This window comes from Macrosteles quadrilineatus, unplaced genomic scaffold (genome assembly GCF_028750875.1).
Source record: "Macrosteles quadrilineatus isolate MER2022 unplaced genomic scaffold, UCM_ALF_1.0 Scaffold_8__2_contigs__length_117827958, whole genome shotgun sequence".
Lineage (NCBI taxonomy): Eukaryota > Metazoa > Arthropoda > Insecta > Hemiptera > Cicadellidae > Macrosteles > Macrosteles quadrilineatus.
Window position 1 is genome coordinate 62,895,835 of NW_026542601.1, and position 21,673 is coordinate 62,917,507.

The following is a 21,673-nucleotide window of genomic DNA, read 5'->3' on the forward strand; positions in this document are numbered from 1 at the left end:
GTTTCTGAAACAGCTGTCGTGGCTCGTGAGTTTCTGTTGCGGATGGCAAATTGTTTTGTTGTTGAGTTGATTGCTATGTTCATAGTGAATTGTTCAAAAATGGGTGACAATCTCGTTAAAGGTGGCCGTGCGATCACCGTTTTGGTGATATAAGAGACCTTTTACGTGATTCTTTAAGTAATTGAAGTGACTTTGACGATGACAATATTGAAGATGACTTTGATATAGGCTAGGACAAAATCAGTCAGTAGAATCATTGTTAGACTTCTAGTGGTGGGGAAGAATATGTTCCAGACTATGAAGAACTGGATAGGCCTACTTCAGAATGAGAGGAATTTATTGATGATCCTGATGAACAAAATGTGAATATCAAGTAAATAGTAATCTAAAATGTAAGTGAACATAGTTGTACTAATTTTCCTAACACAAGTAGACTAAAAAATAAAATAATCTGCTCTGGATCTATGTGTAGGTGAGCCAGAGAAGTATGTTGAAGGCATGAACCAGACTTCATTAGGAGGAACCGGTGTTTGTTGTATAAAATTAATTTAACAAGTTTGTTAAAAATGGTATTAAAATGACTTGTATGTCTTGAAGTATCTTATTTTCATTAGGCCTATAGGCTAACTTAATGTATGTACCTTAATCAATAGCAATGCAGTTATCTTATTGTAAAAAGATAAAACAACATGATCTTTTATTCATAAGGGTAGCGATAAACACTCATATATGAGCTATTAAGTGAATTTATAACAGGTATCAGGATTGAGTATGTAATCGAGAACCGAAACTAAAGTTCTGGAATCGGAATCGGTATCAGAATCGACTGATTCTGGAATCAGCCCATCAATAACTAAAACCTTTTCCAAAGTATTGGTGGTTTTGAAGATTTTAGATTCGTTTTTGATCACTATTAGGCACAAAGAACTTTGAAAATATCAAAAGTAGGCTTCGAAGCTATAACAAAAACATTATCAAAAGTAGGCTATATCATTCTCACATCATTTAGGCTACACATAAATGCATAATGGATGTTATTGTTTAATCATTAGGCCTGCAAGGAAAATGAGAACGAGACCTAATATAATGTTTTTTAACACATTAATATAATAATAGCCCCTAAGCTTTATTCTGATAGAAGATTGTAAATACTACAATGGACTTTTGCATACTGACGTAGGCATCTTGTCTATATGAACCAGCTGTAATCAAATGTACTTATAGAAATGCAGCAGCTGTGACGACCGCTGGTTCATAAAAGGAGCCTTAAAGGGAAAATACAAAATTAAAATGTGTTTATAACTGGAAGCTGGATCGTCATGTTTTTTTATAATTACCAGGTATTTATAAAAGATTAACATTTAGCCTATCCATGTTTTATGTCTTTGGGTCTACCAATTTAATAGTAAAATATATTACATAACTTAAATCTAGGGGTGTGCGAAGCAGCAAAAAATTTTCGATTCGAAGCAACGATTCGATTCAAAAGATTTTCGATTCGATTCGATGCAACTCGATTCGAAGCAATACGGTATTTTTTTATTCATAATTGTCAATTGAGTGGATTAACAATAATTAAAATTTATCACATTTGTGTAATACAAATTTTTGTTGATGTGGTATTAGGCCTATTCATACTTACATATGAATTTTAGGTGAAAAAATATTTATTTTCAATCATATGTATTAGAATAACAGCTGGAAATACCAGTGAGCTGCTTTACTTGCCTATTTCATAATTTTTACTTGGAATTGGCTCAACTGCAAGAAAGAAGAAAATATTTTTTTTATCAAGACATTCATTCTCATTTTAATAACTGTTTAAATAACTAAATAGGTACCGGTAGCTAAATTACAACAAATTTGAATGGAACTTAATATAAAAAGACCATTAAGAAATAAATTTACATATCACAAGTTTAGGGCCTGTGGACTGGCTTCAGGACTGCAAGCAAGAAGAAAATAAAAATAATATGTTTCCACCATGCAACATGTATCATTCATTCCCTGCCTCCTAACCTCCTTAATATAATAACCTCACACTTACATTATTTGTTACATCATCAACAATAAAGAATTATTATTGGCATCAGTAGGCCTACAGCTTTACATAGGCATTATTTTTATAGGGCCTAAAATAGTAATAGGCTAGAAGCAACATGTCAAGTGGAGAACTCATTGAAGAAAAGATATTGTGTAAACTAATTTCCTATAAAACTCAAAAACAGTAAATAACATACAAACATTGTTTATGGTATAATTAATAAGGACTAAAAAATGCATATCATGTCATACAGTAGTATAGACCTACCGGTACTGCAAGAGATTAAAATCCTAAAACAACTGATTTTGATAGCTAATGAATGAAAAGAATTAAAAATCCATAAAATGAAGCTAAACAATATCACAACTAATTAGGTACCCGAAAAGTAACTCTTAAATAATATATAGAAGATTAAAATAATATTAAATCAAGAGACAAGAAAGTTAAATGCTATCTTCTAGTGCCCTTGGCAACACAGGTCAATGTTTTTAAACTACCCTCAATGTTTTTGGAACAGCAGGGCCTTTTTCTCTTAAGGAAGGGTAGTAGTATGTCAACAAAAACAATGAATCAGTCTCACCAGCCAGGCCCGGGCAACGATGTGTGAATTCAAGGTCATAGACCCTCCCCCTCCCCTCTTACACCACCCGGTTGCTACCCAGTTGCTTCAATTGCTGACAAAATGCAAGTGATGAAACAAGGAAGTAGAGACAAAGAAATATATTTCTTTATTCAAAAACACAAAACTGTTAGAGATTATTTTCAAAGAAATTAATTCAATGTAATTTGTGAGTTGTAAATATTGTATTGGATCTTAGAAATATATTTTTTTAACCCTATTTAACCAAGATACAGATCTGTTCACTATATCAGATATTTCTTTTGTTTATAATTTATTATGTAAAATACTAAAATATATTTTTAATTAGGTATTGAATGAACATTAAATGATTATACTAGTATGTCTGGATAAATAGTCTTTCTATTCTTTTGACTTTGTTTTCTTTGCACTGTTAGTGTTGCATCACGGCTTTTGTCTTGTTACTCTTATCAGTAGACGACTAGACCTGGCTCTGGCTAGTGGCAGTGCGGCAATTGCTCTGTTGTGTCTTTATTCTTAAAGGTCGTGAGCCAACTTAATTTTTAATTCTCATTTGAACATTTTAATTCCTCTGTAATAGATATAATAATATAAGAGAGTTTCTTTGGAAATAAATTATTCTTTTTTTTCTTTTGCCCCAACAAAAATTCGGGGACGGGGACCGACAGACACCTAACAAAAATACCAAATGTATCAGTCTATAACATTGATCTTACTAGTTAAGTATTAAGTAACAATTTTTCAGACTTATTTTTAACATGATTTTGGAGTAACCTACCTTGTTTTGGCTAGGTTCACAGTAGTAAAATATTTCACACACTGCTTACATCAAGACAAAAAACAAAACCTCTAATCATTTGCAATGTCAAAACAAAAAAATATAAAACAATTAAAGCTATATTTAATGCAAAGAATGTATTAAACAACAACGCCTTCGTAAAGGAAACGCAACAGCAACGCGCTCCTGTATTGCGGGTATTGCATTGACTTTCTGCAGGCGTTTTTCGTATATGGATACTGACTCCCTCGTGAATCGAATCGTTTTTTGACCACCACTGAATCGAATCGCGATTCGATGCATCGAATCGAATCGAATCGAAATTTCGATGCATTTTCGATGCATCGCACACCCCTATAAATACAAACTCTTAAGTCCCTCATTCTCATTACAAGATACTGTAGTGGAAAAATCAACCTACCCTGCATGGCCTTGTATTGAAGTGGTGAAATGTGCTCGAAGCCAGGAGGAGGAACATCCCAATACAACGAAGCCTTGCGCCTGCGAGACTTTTGTGGCTTCTTGTCTCTCGACGTGGACCTAGAGCGCTTGCGATGTCTGTCTCGGCTCCTAGAGCGTGACCGTTTGTCTCGTGGACTTCGAGTTCTGGATCGTTTCCTACGATCACGAGATCTTGAGCGATGTCTGCGGTCTCTATCTCTATCTCTGTCCTTGTCCTTATCCTTGTCACGGTCCTTCTCCCTCTCTCTGTCTTTGGACTCATGGTCACGATCTGTAACAACCACTTAACTTAGTTCACATAACATTTGGGCCCATATCCAGATGTTCAAAAGGTAAATTTCTAGATTACTGACACATGAGACTCAAAGTAAATTAATGTTTACACAATTACTTAAATTTAGATAGAAAAATACTAGTTAAAATGCGTAGTGCAACTAAAACAAATGGGGGGTAATCATATTTAACCTATAGGCTACCATCTTATATATAGGATTTGGTTAGATTATGTTTGGTTAAGTTTGCGTTCTAGAACAGATGTGTACTGTTTTTTTAGGTGAGTGTACCACATGTTTGATGCCTTCTACCATCCTCCCATGCCTAAATAAGGACTACGTGTAATTAGTCAGCCGGTCCATTTATATCCCTGTAATGACACAAACATTTTCTTTAAAGGAAACATTATTGACTACCGTACCAGAAAAGCTACCGGTAATAGCTCACTTTAGAAAAGTAGGTTCCTAATATAATTTTTTGTTCACTGACGGGCTATTAATTTTTAATCTTCTTATCATATCTCTTAAACCTTCTTCACCTCACTTTCATTTAAGTCAGCAGCGCAGTGAAGTGACGCCATTTGGCCTTCTGTCAATGACAAGACCTCCAAAAAGTTTATAAATTTAATCAGATAGTAATACTCTTTTGTGTTAAAAGTTATGATGATTTAGGACTCAGGAGGTAAGTAAGTTAAAACTAAAAATAATATAGGCCTATAAAAATTTGAAATCTGCATGAAAGTGCCTATGATCAATAAATACCTCATCAGATAGGCTAGAATGCTTCCGTTTCTTCGGGTGAATGCTCATAACGCAGTTGCACCGGGAATAATAATGTTTTGCAACTGAGCAAACATTTCTCACACTTTACCACATTGCTGAGATCACCGTGTTCTTCCTAATTTTCATTAAATAATTTGTACAATAAGGAAACTCAACATGCATGAATTGCATGGCACAGTTCCCTGACGTTGTTTGACAAGAGGATAATGGACTACATGAAAGTAGTCATGGCACGGAGCCACTGTTCTGTCGTCATTCCCTCCTATCTGGGGGAGTGTTGCACGACGTCCAAGTGCCAAGACGTCCAATAATATTTTTCCAGTGCCACGACGTCCAAAACATAATTTTTGAGTTGTTGCACGACGTCCAAAAGTACAGTAACTGCCAAAAATATAGTCTTTCTACAAGCTTTGGACGTCGTGGCACTTGGACGTCGTGAAACAGCGCACTGTAGAATTGTAAAGAAGTATCATTTGCACCACGTCCAAAGCCTCTGCCAGTTGCACGACGTCCAAGTGCCACGACGTCCAATCAATATTTGACTGTTGCACGACGTCCAAGTGCCACGACGTCCAAAGTGCCTGCACACTTTGAACACTGTTTGCCGACCTCAGTGCATACAGTTCGCATTGCAATTATTGAAGGCAACTAGGCCTAGTCAACTGTTTGAAAGTTGTCAACCGCTTCGTCTTCGATTAATGTTTAAATTATTCAATATTCAATGATTCTAATTGAACTAATTATTGCATTAGCTTAAATTTTTATATGTAAAATAAATACTATGTCACCGTAAAATGTAATGATGCAGTATTTCTGTTGTTATGATTGCATAATTGATTTCTACAAAATAGAGCTATGTCATAGAAACGAAATAAATAAATGACTACACTATTCACTATATTGTATGATTAATACAATAAATTAATCACTAGCCCAAAAGTAAATATGGTAGGTTTAATGTGAGTAGTGGTAAAATTCTAAGTACTGCAGTAGAATAGAATTGTCATACTATATCAATTGGTAGCAAATTTACTCGTAAGATAAAATGTATGCACAGTGTTCTAACAGCTGTAAGACTTCCCATTTAAGTACCGGTATCATTGAAATTGTATAACTTCCATTGAACAGAAATGAGATAAGTAGATATTGATACACAGATATATGAATTTCCATATACTTATAATATGACGAATTCAAAAAGGTTTATCCAGTACTGAACCGACTGGGCTCAAATTTTTGCACGCAAATGAAGCTACAGCTGCGAGGATACATATTATACAACTATTCCCTCTTCGTTATTGTCCTAGGGCTCTGCCCCGTGGGCTTTAAAAAATTTGATGCGAGAGATTTTAAAATATTGATTGATGGTATCCATGGTAACAAGAGCAAACCTATATAATTTAAAAATGTAAACAACCAGAACTAACTGTCAAATGAATTTTGATTTCACAATTCCACACAGCTGGTTCAAACATATTAAATAATGCACGAATATTAGAACAGAGAGGGTACCGTAAGGATTATAAATTTAAAATAATGATGTTACTAGCCCGAATGTAATCATTATTTTACATTACTTAAATGTAGCTGTCAAACCATATGTTAATGTAATTTCATTAGTATATGATTCTTTCAGTTACTTCATTTGTTTATGTTTATGATCTACTAGCTGTACCCGCGGGCTTTGCCCCGTTTAACTTCACAAGTGAGCTCGTTCGCATGGCTCAATCACGTCCTGGTTGAAGTACGTTCGCTACGCTCACTCACCTTTAGGTTGGAGCTCGTTCGCTGCGCTCACTTGCCTTCAGGTTAGCTCGTTCGCTACGCTAACTTGCCTCCAGGTTGAAGTTCGTTCGCTACGCTCAGTCACCTTTTGGTTGCAAATTAGCTGATGTCATAAAAAAAAAAAATTGTGCTGCACCCTGTTGGTAATCCTTGTAACTTTAATGCTATTGCACATCATAGAACAGAACCAACTTGTTTAATTGAAACAGCTGTTAAGATTCATTAATTCCATTTAAATATGAGTACTCTTAAGGTTAATGTGCTTGTGATATAAATTAGTTATCAGCTGTTTGATATTGTGGACATTTTTACTTGTTTATCTTTAGATGATTTTTATTGATTCTGGTTGTCATGGAGAAAATAATATTTACTAGTGAGTTTTATTGTTCTGATGTGTAGTGAATGTTAGTTTGTTACAGCATTAAATATCTCTAATCATTTGTCTTCAATTTGCATTTTGAATTAATTACAGTTAACATGGGAAACTCCAGAGCCACTGGGGCGGTGCCCGAGAGTCCGATCAGAATAAAAACAGCTTAGTTTTCCTATTTAATGTCTAAAGAATCAGTGTACCAAATTTCAGCCTCCTAGGTAAATGGGAAGTGGGATAATTAGTGAGTGAGTGAGTTAGTCAGTCAGTCAGTCAGTGAGGGCTTTGGCTTTTATATATATCCTACTAATATTATAAATGAGAAAGTTTAGATGTATGGATGTATGGATGTATGGATGTATGTTTGTGACAAGTGAACGCAAAAAATACTGGTCGGATTGGGCTGAAATTTGGCATGATGATAGCTCACATTTCCGATTAACATATAGGCATATTCTTATTTCAAAAATCCTTTCGGGCTCCGCCCCAGTGGCTCTGGAGTTTCCCATGTTAACCTTATGAGAAATGGAATCATTGAATCTTAACAGCTGTTTCAATTAAACAAGTTGGTTCTGTTCTATGATGTTCAATAGCATTAAAGTTACAAGGATTACCAACAGGGTGCAGCACTATTATTTCTTTTACATTTATGACAACAGTTAATTTGCAACCAAAAGGTGAGTGAGCGTAGCGAACGAACTTCAACCTGGAGGCGAGTTAGCGTAGCGAACGAGCTAACCTGAAGGCAAGTGAGCGCAGCGAACGAGCTCCAACCTAAAGGTGAGTGAGCGTAGCGAATAAACTTCAACCATCAGGACGTGATTGAGCCATGCGAACGAGATAATCTTGAAAATTAAGAACAAGTTAAACGGGGCAAAGCCCGCGGGTTACAGCTAGTAGATTATACTTATTAATAGTCTGTTCTATTTTTGTGAAATTCTGTAATAATATTTTACTGGGAATAATTCGTTTTAAAAGAAATCATTCATCATGGATATAGGAAATAATTAAGATTCTATAATCATTGCCCTATCAACCTAGGCCCTTTTCCTGAGTGTTATGAGGTTTATGTTTTGATTTATTTTTGTGTAAACCGTAATATAGGCTAATCCCCCAGCCACAGCAAATCTGTAGACTGAATTTCCATTTGCCTGCTTATATAACTTCACTAAAATATGTTAGAAAATTACCCTATTTTCCATATTTAATTATATTTTCCTATTTTTTCTATTTGTCGGTTTGGAACTATTATTGTGATAGCTTTTTGTTTACAGTGCAAACCATGGATTTATGGATGTATGGATGGATGGATGGATGGATGTTTGTGACAAGCAAACGCGAAAAATACTAAACCGACAAGGTTGAAATTTGGTATGATGATAGATGACATCCCCGATTAACATATTCTTACCTCAAATATTCTTTCAGTCTCCGCCCCGGTGGCTCTGGCTCTGGACTTTCTCATGTTAACCTTATGAGTATTCATATTTAAAGAAATTAAAGAATTTTGTCAGCCGTTTCAACTGTACAAGTTGGTTATGGTTCTTTGATATTAAACAGCATTAAAAAGTTATAAGGCTTGCCAAACAGGGTGCAGCACTATTATGTTGTTTGTTTGCATTAATGACCACAGCTAATTTGAACCAACTAGCAAAAAGTTGTGGTACACAATGAGAACTTTACTTTTTTCCATAGTTTAGGTGCAGTGGAAGAACATCAGGACTATGGTAGATGTGTGCTACACAATAGGATACCGTATAAATTAAAAGACCAGTTTTTTTTTAATTGTGTCCTCTCCCATAACTACAATAAGCATTTATACTTATATGCCAACCCCGTACGAAGGACGGGTACTCTGCTAGTAACACAATAATACAAATACAGTATACTAATACAATAATACTGTAGGTTTCCGTAGTCTGTGGCCATAGGTTCGTCTGAACTGTCAATCAATTCTGAGTAATTCACAGTTGTAAATTCTTACTAGTCTTTTTCTAAGTTCACGTTGCAATCGCAATTAGTTTGCATGTTTTATCTAGGAAAGCAGGTATGCCCTAAGTCATAGCATTTGTAGGTTAAGTATAATAATAACAAACATGCTTATCGTAGGTTTGTAGGCACACTTGTTCAAGAATATGCCGTGGTAGGTGTTGTTTATAAATTTTATTTTTTAATTCTTATCTAATGACGATATTGATTTGTATTTGTGCGAAAATGTTAATTTATTTGTCAAGGGCATGAGCGGCCCTTTAGTCTATGTATGTGTTACATGAAGCACAACAGGAAAAAGAATAAATTAAAGGAAAGTAAAACACGGATCAGTCGCTGAAGATCTAATCAGACCTTCGACACTTATTTTGCAGTTTGTACTTGATGCTGAGGATCCCATGAATCCTGTACAAAATAAAAAAATTTTTCATTCAAACCACAAGTTTATTACTTTTCCGAGAACCAGCCTTTATCAGGACTTCCGCTCCCACGCTAGTCGGCAACATGAACTGTGCGATATGAAAACAATACATCTTGAGTAAATATACTGTAATGTTGAATTTTGAGGTTGTGGTGTTCCTCTTAAGCACATTCAATTATAATCTAGGAATATGTAAATTTATTGTTATACGTTAACTTTATTGATATTCGATTCGCTACAGTACTATTAAACCTATAACATTTTCAATTCATGTGCGTTGTATTTTAGAGTTAGGGAAACAAAAGAACCCTGTGTACAACTTATTATATATTTATATTTATTATTTATTTATATGATATTCTCATTGGTTGCAATTTAATAAGTGGTGTAGCAAAACACAAACACAAAATATATTGAAATAAAATTAAGTCAATGTTAAGTGAATACTATTAATAAACATATTTGCGACATAAGAACATTTAATTGAAGCCTAAAAAACAGTTTGAAAAAGGCATTCTATTCTTTATACTAGTAAAAATTAAAATGAGGGTATAATAAATAGTTTTCAAAGATCATGTGTTGATCAATGTACATTCATCTAGTCTTGAAAAAATAAGTATTTAAAAGCTTACTCCAAACATAATGAAGTTTATCGGTTGTTAACAAAATGTCATCATTTTTCAAGCCATGTAAACCTTATAGTTTTCCAACTGTTGCCTTGTTTATTTTTTCTTTTTATGTTTTTTTTTTTACTTTATGATGTTTCAATTAATGGTTCAAATATTCATAGTATATATATATTTCTGAACAAGAACATATACCCATGTATATATAACTAATAAACGTTCCATAAGCACTTTACACGAGAGAACACTGTTCGGCAAGTAGCCGGTCATCATGAAGGAGCTTGGACGTCGTGCAACAGCGCTGAGCTATATTGGACGTCGTGCAACAGTCAAATATTTATTGGACGTCGTGGCACTTGGACGTCGTGCAACTGGCAGAGACTTTGGATGTCGTGCAAATGTTACTTTTTTACAATTCTATAGTGCGCTGTTTCACGACGTCCAAGTGCCACGACGTCCAAAGCTTGTAGAAAGACTATATTTTTGGCAGTTACTGTACTTTTGGACGTCGTGGCACTTGGACGTCGTGCAACAACTAAAAAATTATGTTTTGGACGTCGTGGCACTGAATAAATATTATTGGACGTCGTGGCACTTGGACGTCGTGCAATGCATCCCTATCTGGGAGGTAGGGCCTACTTACTTAAGCACAAGCTTTTTAGTAGTAAGTTAAGACAAAAACAGTCAAAAGCTCTTTGCTATTTACTAGAAGGGCTGCACTATAGTTTACACACCATTTACTCACATACAGCATGTTTGGTTAACACGTTGACTGCTGAAAAAAACGTAAGGGCCCTCCTCAGTGGCGCGCCGGGGCTCCGCCCACCACCGTATCAGCGAACGTAATTGGCATTAAAATATTTCAGTCTGACGAATCAAAAAAGAGCAGCAGTGATAATGCTGCGTTACCCCGAGCGTGGAGGTAGTTCACTGAAACACCCAAAGCAGCACTGCCTGGATCCGTAGCCAGTGTCTTTGTAATTTGGGTCAAAGAGAGAAAATCCCCAAAACCGGGACAAAAGCATTGCCAGACGGGATTTTACGGGGAATTTTAGCAAGTACCAACCTACACCAAAATAAAGCTCGACCAGGCTGGCAACGATTATAGCGTCCTCCGTCTGAGGCTAAGCTCACACTGACTGACTTACTATCCTTATGCATCTTGTATTCACCTATTGTATTATTTAGTATTTGTTATTGCTTGTGGTATTATTTAGTATTTATTATTGCTTGTTATCTCCCGTATGTAATGGCATTATTGTACAATGGCTTCTGCCGTGAATAAACGAATTGAATTGAATTGAATTGAATTGACTCAATATATTTCAGTTGGTCTGGTGCCGACTTCTGCCTGCACATGCTCAGTGAAGCGCTAGCGAAGCCGACTAAAGTCAAGCTAAGTTTACTTAAGAAGAGTTTCATTCTATAATCAGCCGGTTGTTGTACAATAGTAAATGTGAGGCGTAAATTAGTGTAGGCCTACCCAGATGATACAGATTTATGTGTTATTTGTAGCTTATTGGACATATGTTAGGTTTAGTCAGCAAACAAACATTTTAGTTAGCAGACGTCTAAAATATCGGACCGCGGCGACAAAAGGGTTAAGAGCTACAGGATAAAATATCACAGAGGTGATCTAATAGTAATTCTCCACAGCCTCATAGGCCAACATTTCAAAGGTGAAATTGCTTGCCGCAAAACAAATCAAATAATTTATTATCATGGACATTTACATTAACATTGTCAGTGGAGCAGAACATAAAATTTCAATGTTCATTGTCTAAATAATGAGAGTTAGGGCCTAACTTAGTATGAGTCTTGTTATATATTTAAAACTCTCTCATTTAATTTTAATATTTATCATATGACTGATTTAATTTTATATTGTAAATAATTCAATGTTTACTTTTCATTATAAAGAAATAAACATGATTCAATAGTTGTGTTCATATATTTTGTACGAATTTACACTTAAAAATTTGGCAACGAGGAAGAAAATGACTGAAATACAAGACCTTATATCTACCTGAAACAATTTTATGACATTAATGACACAACAAACAAGTCAACAAACAGAACAGCCTAGATCAAGACAAAGTACCAAGGAACTACTACAAAGCAATGCATTAAAGTTTGATGCTTATGATGAAGATAAGGAAAGCTACACTCAGCGTTTAGAAATATTTTTTTTTTATAAAAGGATTGACAGACAATGATTCAGAGATTGAACACTTGAAAGGTTTATTTTTAATCAATTGCTTAGGTGCTAAGCATTACAATCTAATCTGCAGTCTAACATCTCCAGACAAACCAGACTCAAAAACATACCAAGAGTTACTGATATTACTAAATGAGCACCTAAGCCCAAAGAAGAACATCCTTACAGAACAGCATAAATTCTTATCACGTTTACAAGATAGGAATGAATCAATTACAAATTATGTTACAGTCCTCAAACAACAGGCTTGTTCAGCAGATTTCAAATCTGGATGTAAAGACGGAAAATGCACAATATCAGTTATAAACCTCATGCTCAGGGCTCAATTCATCAGAGGCTTATATGACTCAAATATCAGAGAAAGACTCTTACAACTGGGTGAAATATCGTTTGAAAAAGCCTTAAAATCACCTTGGCTATAGAGGCTTCAAAAGTTGACAACCATAATTTATATACAGCCAGTATAATCAGAATGACATTTACAAAATCAGTAAAACAACCAAGAACAAAATCGGGCCTAGAAACAATCATTTCTCAACCAATGGTAAAGTCTCATATGACTCAAGCAACAAAAACAAAAGGCTACAAAAACTAGGACTTTCAGATGTCTGTTTACACTGTGGAAGGAATAACCGCGAAACACAAAACTGTCGATTAATAGATGAACTAAATTGCAGATGTTGCCATAAGGATGGACACATAGAAAAGGTGTGTATAACAAAACGAATTCAGGAAATACAGTCTTCAGACAAAAATGTGAAAAGAGTTGATGAAATTGATTCTGAATATGAATACGACGTTCAACGGAATATAAATGTATTGAATAATGATGAAGGAGATGACAGAATGATGGTAAACGTATCTCTAAATGGTAAACAACAACGTTTTGAGTGTGATTCCGGAAGTCGTGTTAGCATAATGAACAATGATGACTTCATGAAACTAGACTTACATGTTCCAGTTTGAAAACAAGTGCTCTTTTTCGATCTTATACTGGACAAATATTCAAACCAATTGGGGTTTGTACCCTAAGCATAAGATATGAAGGGAAATCTTGCAGAGAAGATCTATACATTGTAAATTTACCTAAAAATCCTATTCTTGGAAGGGATTGGATCCGAAAATTAAAAATTAACTTACACAACATTAATCTTGTTAGTATGATACCCAGAGGTTGATACAAACACTGTTATCAAATCCATCAAGCAAAGATTCTCAAGCGTTTTTGAACAATGTATTGGTAAAACCCCCAACTTCACATGCTCTTTAAAACTAAAGGATGATTCAAAACCTGTGTACTTGAAAGACAGACCGGTACCTCACGCCCTTCGAGAAGCTGTTGAGAACGAACTATTTAAACTGGAAAAGGAAGACATAATAGAGAAAGTGGATCAATCTGAGTGGGGTACACCGATTGTTGTGATTCCAAAAGCAAATGGATTGGTCCGTATTTGCGCGGATTACAAGGTAACTGTAAACCAACAACTACATGACAGTCGTTATCCAATACCAAGAATAGAGGATATCCTTAACAAAATGAGGAATGGAAACTATTTTTGCACGTTAGACATTTACAAGGCTTATTTACATCTTACAGTGGACGCTGAAAGTTTGAAAATCCAGACAATTACCACACATAAGGGTACATATCGAGCCAAAAGACTGTTTTTGGAATCAAGACAGCTCCAAATGAATTTCATAAATTTATTGACCAAGTAGTACAAAACCTTGAAGGGACAGTTGCTTATTTTGATGATATTGTTGTACAAGGCATTACTTTTGAAGAATGCAAATCTAGGCTCATAAAGATGTTAGAAAAATTAGAACAACACAATGTACATGTGAATGTTGAAAAATGCAAGTTTTTTGAGAGAAAGGTGCAGTATCTGGGTCATATCATCAGCAAAGATGGTATTCAGAAATCACCAGAAAAGGTAAAGGCAATCCAGGATGCTCCCCGCCCGTCAAATATCACAGGAGTGTGTCAGTTCCTTGGACTAGTACAGTACTATTCGAAGTTCATCAAAGATGCATCTACACTGCTTAACCCTTTACATCAGCTTCTAAGGAAAGATAAAACGTTTTCATTGGTCCCAGGAATGTGAAAAAGCATTTACTTGTGTAAAAGAATAAATAGCAAGTGACACAGTTCTTACTCCATACAACCCAGACTTGCCCGTGGTACTCGCCACAGATGCTAGTCCTGTTGGCTTATCAGCTGTGCTGTCTCATAAAATGCCAAATAATGAAGAGAGGCCCATTGTGTTTGCCAGTAGATCCCTCACTGCTGCAGAGCGCAATTATAGCCAATTAGACAGAGAAGCAACTGCTGTATATTGGGGTTGTAAAAAAATGTTTGATTATATATACAGAAGAAAGTTTACTCTTGTCATTGACAACAAACCACTGATGACCATATTCCACCCAGACAAGAAACTACCACTGTTGACATCATCCAGGACGCTTAGATACGCTCATTTTCTTTCAGGATTTGATTATGAGATTGTACATAAAAAAAGTGACCACTGTAATGCAGATTACCTCTCAAGACATCCCTTACCTATAAAAGAAGAGATTATCAATGTTGTTGACAAAGATTACACTGTTCGTAGAGACACAATACACTGCATAACAACCGATACAATCATGACTAAAGACATAGAAAAAGAAACATCACTTGATGAAGAACTCTCTCGTTTAAAGGAAAAACTCCTAAATGGAGAAGTGGCTGATCCAGAAATATCACTTCAAGATGGAATTATTTTTAGAGGAAATCGTGTTATTATTCCAAAAAAGCTACAACCGAAAATCCTTCAAGAACTACAATCAACTCATGTAGGAATAGTGCGGATGAAGAGTCTAGCAAGAAACTACTGCTACTGGAAAAATATTGATACAGATATTGAGAGTATGGTAGCAAGTTGTAAGGCATGTTGTGAGAATAAGAAAAATCCAGAGAAGGCTCCTACCCATGTTTGGGAAATACCAAAACGCAATTGGCAGCGAGTCCACATAGATTATGCAGGACCTTTTCTACGTCACAGCTTCTTGATTGTTGTAGATGCTAGGTCAAAGTGGCCAGAAATATATCCAATGAAAAGTGCACCAACAACTGCCAGTACTATTCATCACCTCAGAGAAATATTCAGTTACCATGGCCTACCAGAAATATTGGTTAGTGACAATGCTACAATTTTTAAATCAGCCGAGTTTCAAGCATTCTGCAAATGCCAAGGAATAAGACAACAATTCATTGCACCAGGAAACCCCTCTACAAATGGCCAAGCAGAAAGATTTTGCCAAACACTCAAGACAAAACTGAGGTGCATGCAGTTTGAACCGGGCACTCTACATGAAAAACTATGTGCACTATTATTTCAGTACCGAGCAACACCACTAAGTACTGGTGCATCCCCAGCACAATTAATGTTTGGCAGGAACTTGAGAACAAAGCTAGATCTCTTAAGGCCCAGTGAAGATGACAAAAATGAGGCTCAACAACCATTATTTAACAAACATTACAATATTGGCGAGAGAGTACAGTCAAGAAATTATGCAGGATCAAATCTGTGGAAATTTGGAACTGTGGTGGAAAGACTAGGGCGACTTCACTACCTTGTAGAACTTGATGAAGGGTATGTAATCAAACGGCACTTCAATCAACTTCGAGCTTATTAAGTGCCAAAAGATTCTGCTTCTTACAAAAGCCCCCTACTTAGCTCATTACCCCAAACAAGGCAAGGAAGTACAAACAGACGATGTGACCAAATAGCCAAAGTACCTCCTAAGCAAACACATTGAACTTTCATATTCCGAAACACCAATCAAAGTTGCACAAGACAACCACCATTCGTAGGAAAATCAAGATACGGCATGTTAAGTAAATTGATAGGCAATTCAGAAAATTCACATGATACAGAAAATTTCGTAAGTAGCACTTCAAGCGGGGAAGGTACTGCAGTCTCTGGAACATCCGAGTCCTACAGTGAACTTTATGCTTAATACTGAGACAAAAAGTCCTATACATAACGAGGAAGTATCAAGTACAAGCAGCCAGCAAGAGGCCCAGGAGCCGAATACAAGCAGCCAACAAGATGCCCAGGAGCCGAGTACCAGCAGACAACAAGAGGCCCAGGAGCCGAGTACCAGCAGACAACAAGAGGCCCAGGAGCCGAGTACCAGCAGACAACAAGAGGCACAGGAGCCGAGTACCAGCAGACAACAAAACGCCGCATACTCACAACCAGATGCGCCCAACATTCACCGATCAACGAGAATCAGGAAACCCATCAAAAGGATGGATTTGTAAATGAGTTTTCTCTCAAATAAGTGGGGAGGAATTGTTATATATTTAAAACTCTCTCATTTAATTTTAATATTTATCATATGACTGATTTAATTTCATATTGTAAATAATTCAATGTTTACTTTTCATTATAAAGAAATTTTAACATGATTCAATAGTTGTATTCATATATTTTGTACAAATTTATACTTTAAAAAGTCTTTTGTACAAATTCCTTTCAACTACAGGGTTAACAATCACAATAGACTATAAACAATTAACAAATGAATAATTGACAAAATTGAAGAAAACAAAAATAGACTGGGCCCCATAGTACCTATAGAGTAATTAACAAATTTAGATGACTTATCACTGAATGTTCCAGGAACTCTTCAATAGGCTACTATAAAAAGGATTTCTCAATAGCCAGTCACTGAATGTTTTTATAAATATGTTTTGTGGATACTTATTTACATTGTTAACTACCTTATTATAAACTTTCTTAAACACATAACAACATTTAAAGATTTGCTCAAATGGAAGTGCTGGTAACTTATTTGATGTCTACCACGAGTATTGTAGGGATGGACATCTTCATTCTGGACCATGACTGGTAGTGTTTTTTTTTTAAGAATAAGTTCAAAAATATAAAGGTTAATAACAGTAAGAATCTTTAATTTAATAAAAATAGTCCTACAATGTTCAAGATTAACTGAACCATCAATAATTCAAATAGTTTTTTTCTATATTAACACTTCTTCAATTCTTGAACAATTGCCCCAGACAAGCGCGCAGTACTTAATTATTGATTAAAAAATAGCAAAATAAGCCATTCGTATATATTCTGGAGTTAAAAACAAAATAGCAAAATAAGCCATTCGGATATATTAAAAAATTTGGAAACAGATATTGCACTATCAAACAATGCCTTATAATTTATAATATAATCAATTTAACAAAGAAAACCATTACATGCAGAAAAGAAACAGACAAATTAGAAAGACATAATCAGAACATCAACCCGGGACAATGAGACCTATTGCACATCACTAAGAGCCACCGATCACTGAACACCATCACTAACTTGCGCCTCGAGCAGATTTCTTTTAAAGATGGATGAGCTGCAGCAGAAGATGTCGAGGTTTCCAGGTATTAGGTTCCCGTGCCTTTGAAGTCTCACAAGTGGACTGTTCCGTAATTTGAGGAAGCTGCTACCCTGGTGAAGAGGTCAGTGGAGCGATACCAGTGGGAACCCTGAAGTTGAGCTTTTGGAGTAGTTCTGGGCAATCAAGCTCAGAGGTGACCAGAGGAATAGTACGTCGTGGTTGAAGCGACGGGATTCCAGTAAATGCAGCTTCAGGAGGGATTGCGATTGCAGATCATCTAAGGAACCTCAAGGAACCTGTATCCCAGGCGAGTACCCACGAGCTGCACAAATCTTCTTTGCACACTTTCCAGCTCGTCCTTCAGATATTGTTGGTGAGGGGACCAGATAAAGTCACAATATTCCAAGTGGGGTCTCACAAGGGAATGAAATACAGTCCAACCTCAGTATAACGAACCTGAAGGGACCGAACTGAATATTCGTTATATCAAGGGTTTCGTTAAAACGAGGTTCGTTATATAGAGGTTATGTTTGCAGGAATTTCGCTAAGTCGAGGTTCAGAACCAGCGTCGGTCAATATAGGTCGGGATTAGACGTCATTAAAACACAATTAAAGTAGCATAGGCTACAATACTTTACAGTACAGTGTTTACATTGTACAGTAGAACCTAAATTATCCGGCATAATAAAGGGGAGGGATCTTGAATATTGCGCAATCATGACAATTGCATTGACCTTGGTACAGGTTAAAAAAACTGTAAGTTTAAAATCACAGCTTGTTCTAACCCTCCTAAAACCTAGCCAAACACTGTATTACGTAGTCATAAACCATGTATAGAACAAAACAAAACAGTAGTAGAAAGTTGTGTAAGCTACTGCTCGTGATAGGCCGGTAGGCTACTTACAGTACAGTACTGATTTATCACAACAGAGGAATGTCAATAATAATCATTAACTATAGCATTGGTGTTGCTAGTTGAAACAAATCGTATTAAAAACAATACAGTAAATTATTAGATAAGACATTATAAAAGTGTATAATCATAGCCAACTTAAAGATAATAAAAACACTCGAAAAAGGAATGTTAAAATAACGATGTTGCTATTCTTTCTCTTTGGTTTTGTTTTTATATTCTTTCTTAGGTTTCTCTTCATCCAAAAACTGTACAATTCACCATAGTTACTTATCGCCCAATCACAGCTTACTAAACATTACGTCGTCATCAGTCCTCAGTGAATGAAATCAGTTCTCAGTTGCAACATAGCGCGTGCAGCGAAAGCAGACAGAGATGTGTAAAACCACGTAAAGTAAAACGGAGCAGACAAATGTTAGCGCAAGCGATGACGTCACCTTTCCATTTCATTTGATAAAGAAACAGATTTTTCAAAAACAATAAAGGGGTGGGGGATTTGTTATATCGAGGGAAAGACGTGGACAATTCGTTATGCAGAGGTTAAATTCGCAATGTAGAGGTTCTGACAATAAATTCGCTATATTGAGGTGTGTTATTTTAGCCAAAATCACGAAAAATTCGTTAAATCAAGGTCGTTGTTATGGTTTGTTCGTTATGTAGAGGTAAAATATACATTGTGTCTTATGGAGAGTTCTAGGGGATTTAAAAAAATTCGTTATATCAAGGAATTCGTTGTATCGAGGTTCGTTATATCAAGGTTAGACTGTAGCAACTTTAGCGAGTAGATGCTCTATTGAAAGTTGATGAAATTCGGTGAATTAGGCCGAGGTTGCGCAAGGCTTTGTTGCAGACAAAGTGGACATGGCGATCCCAGCTGAGGTTTGGGGTGAACAACACGCCGAGGTCCACAATCTCCGAGCATCTAGCAAGCTCTTTGCCATCAATTGTAGGTATTTTGAAGTTCGGACAAAAATTTTCAAATTTGCCTACAACTTCTTCATTTTTTAAGGTAGGTGCATGGAACTTGTGGTGTTTTGTTCAGAACTAACTTAAGTAGAGAATTTGAGAATACTAACATTATAGGTTATATGGTCTCAATGGTTTTTTTTTTTTAGATATACACGTTCAAACATAATATTTTTCTAAAAATAAGAAATCAAACGTATTATAATAAAAAATAATAAAAAAAATTTTATTTTTGATATAGTTAGGTTATTTTCACTTATTTTTATGTAGAATTTCATAGGGAATAAAAGGAAACAAAAATTAGGCCTATATGTCTCTATCTGATCAGACAAGGAAGATACATAAATTTTACCAAACGCTTACAAAAATTAGTAAAAATGTCTGGAGTTTTTGGCTAGGCCTATCCAGCAAAGTACCGGCATTTTTGGCTAGGACCAAAAAATTTTTGCCGGAGTGCAAAGGGTTAACCCTAGCAGTGGCCAATGTTAGAAGTGGGGAATGGCCAACCCATTTTGGCGATTTTGCAGACTTTTTTTTGAAAATTCGTAAAAATTCAACCGTACAAGTAAACCTAGCCAACAACCTCATATTCATTTTGTTCGGAAAGAACAGGAGAATCTAGAAATAGTAATATCATAATGATTTAGACAGTGTATTTTATCAGTAAAGTGAAAAAAATAAAAAAAATTTCTAATTTTTTTTCTTAATTTCAAAAGCGGCCTTGGTTTTTTTTCTACGGATTTTTTATGGGAAATTCATTATATACATTTTGTAGCCAATATAATTCCCTACATAGAAATATATAACATGTTAGGAAAATATTTTTTTTATAAGTTTTTGGGGCAAAATATAATGACAAACGGAGAACCGAAAAAATTGAAAACCGTACAGTGTTACCTAGTTTATGTTGTAAAAAGTTCTATAATATATGTGTATACTAATAATGATATATACATGTTTGTAAAGCTAATGAAGTAAGGAATCAAAAAAAGTCATAAAGTTTATGGTAAAAATAATTTTTTACCTATAAACATACGTATATAAAATAATGTTTTTATATTTTAGCGATTTCTCAAGAAAAATAATTCACAGTACGGTATTTAGTATACAACTTTTGTACCAAATTTTTTTACTTCAAACCAACATAATAATCTTGTAGTGTATTCAATTACCTACATAAAAATGTATAACATGTTAGAAATATTTTTTTTTAGGTGCGTAATAGGGACATAATAATACAATAACCGCAAAACCGCAAATAAGTGTAAACTATAGCCTACAGTGTTTGTATGTGTTGTGAAACATTATGTAGGCTGATAATATGTAGCCTACATATTTGTAAAGCTAATGAAGTAAGGAATCCAAAAAAAGTCATCAAGTATCAAGTCATCAAGTATGATGGTAAAAAGTTATTTTTAACCGACTTCCCCACTACCAACAAAAGGAGGAGGTTCTTAATTTGTTTGTGGCGATGTTTTTTTTTCTATGTATGTTCACCAATTTCTCTGTGATTCTTTTACCGATCAGTGTGGTTCCACCACCAAAATAACCAGGAGAGTTTCTATTTGGTACCTTATATATTATGTTTTAAGTATAATATTAGTTTCGTTGAAAAATTCTGAAAACCTTAACCCTCCGAGTGTCACGCGTCGAGTTTAAGACGCACAACACACTTTGTGTAGGGTCACGCGTCGAGTTTAAGACGCACAAACATCGTTTACGGCGAAGGCTCTATGACTGACTGAATCGGATTGAACTGGATCGAGTTAGGTATCGTTCTTTCCGTAATATTCTAAGCTTTCTCCAGAGGTCTGTCTCTAAGCGCTATTCATTTTAGTTCCGAAAATATTGTAGCAGACAGCTGACGTGCGTGTATTTGTAAACAGCTAGGTTCCCCCGGACCGATGACTGATGTGTTTTATTACGTTTATCATTGTTTTAGTGTTAAAAATCAAAAGTAGTGATATACGTGGTGCATTATAAGAAGATTTAAGTGGTTTTGAAGTGCTGGTTGATGATCCTGAAGAAGTAGGTAGTGATATTGATGTAAATTA

At 35.4% G+C, this 21,673-nt stretch overlaps 1 protein-coding gene across 4 annotated transcripts in view; it reads right to left on the reverse strand.

Moving 5' to 3' along the window:
- The window catches only part of LOC128999556 (splicing factor U2AF 50 kDa subunit-like), a 45,973-nt gene that overhangs the window by 18,127 nt on the left and 6,173 nt on the right, over positions 1-21,673 (reverse strand). For all 4 annotated transcript variants that reach the window (XM_054426126.1, XM_054426127.1, XM_054426128.1 and 1 more), the window contains exon 2: positions 3,845-4,156. In XM_054426126.1, coding sequence (XP_054282101.1) covers positions 3,845-4,156 — 312 coding nt within the window. The remainder of the gene's footprint in view (positions 1-3,844; positions 4,157-21,673) is intronic.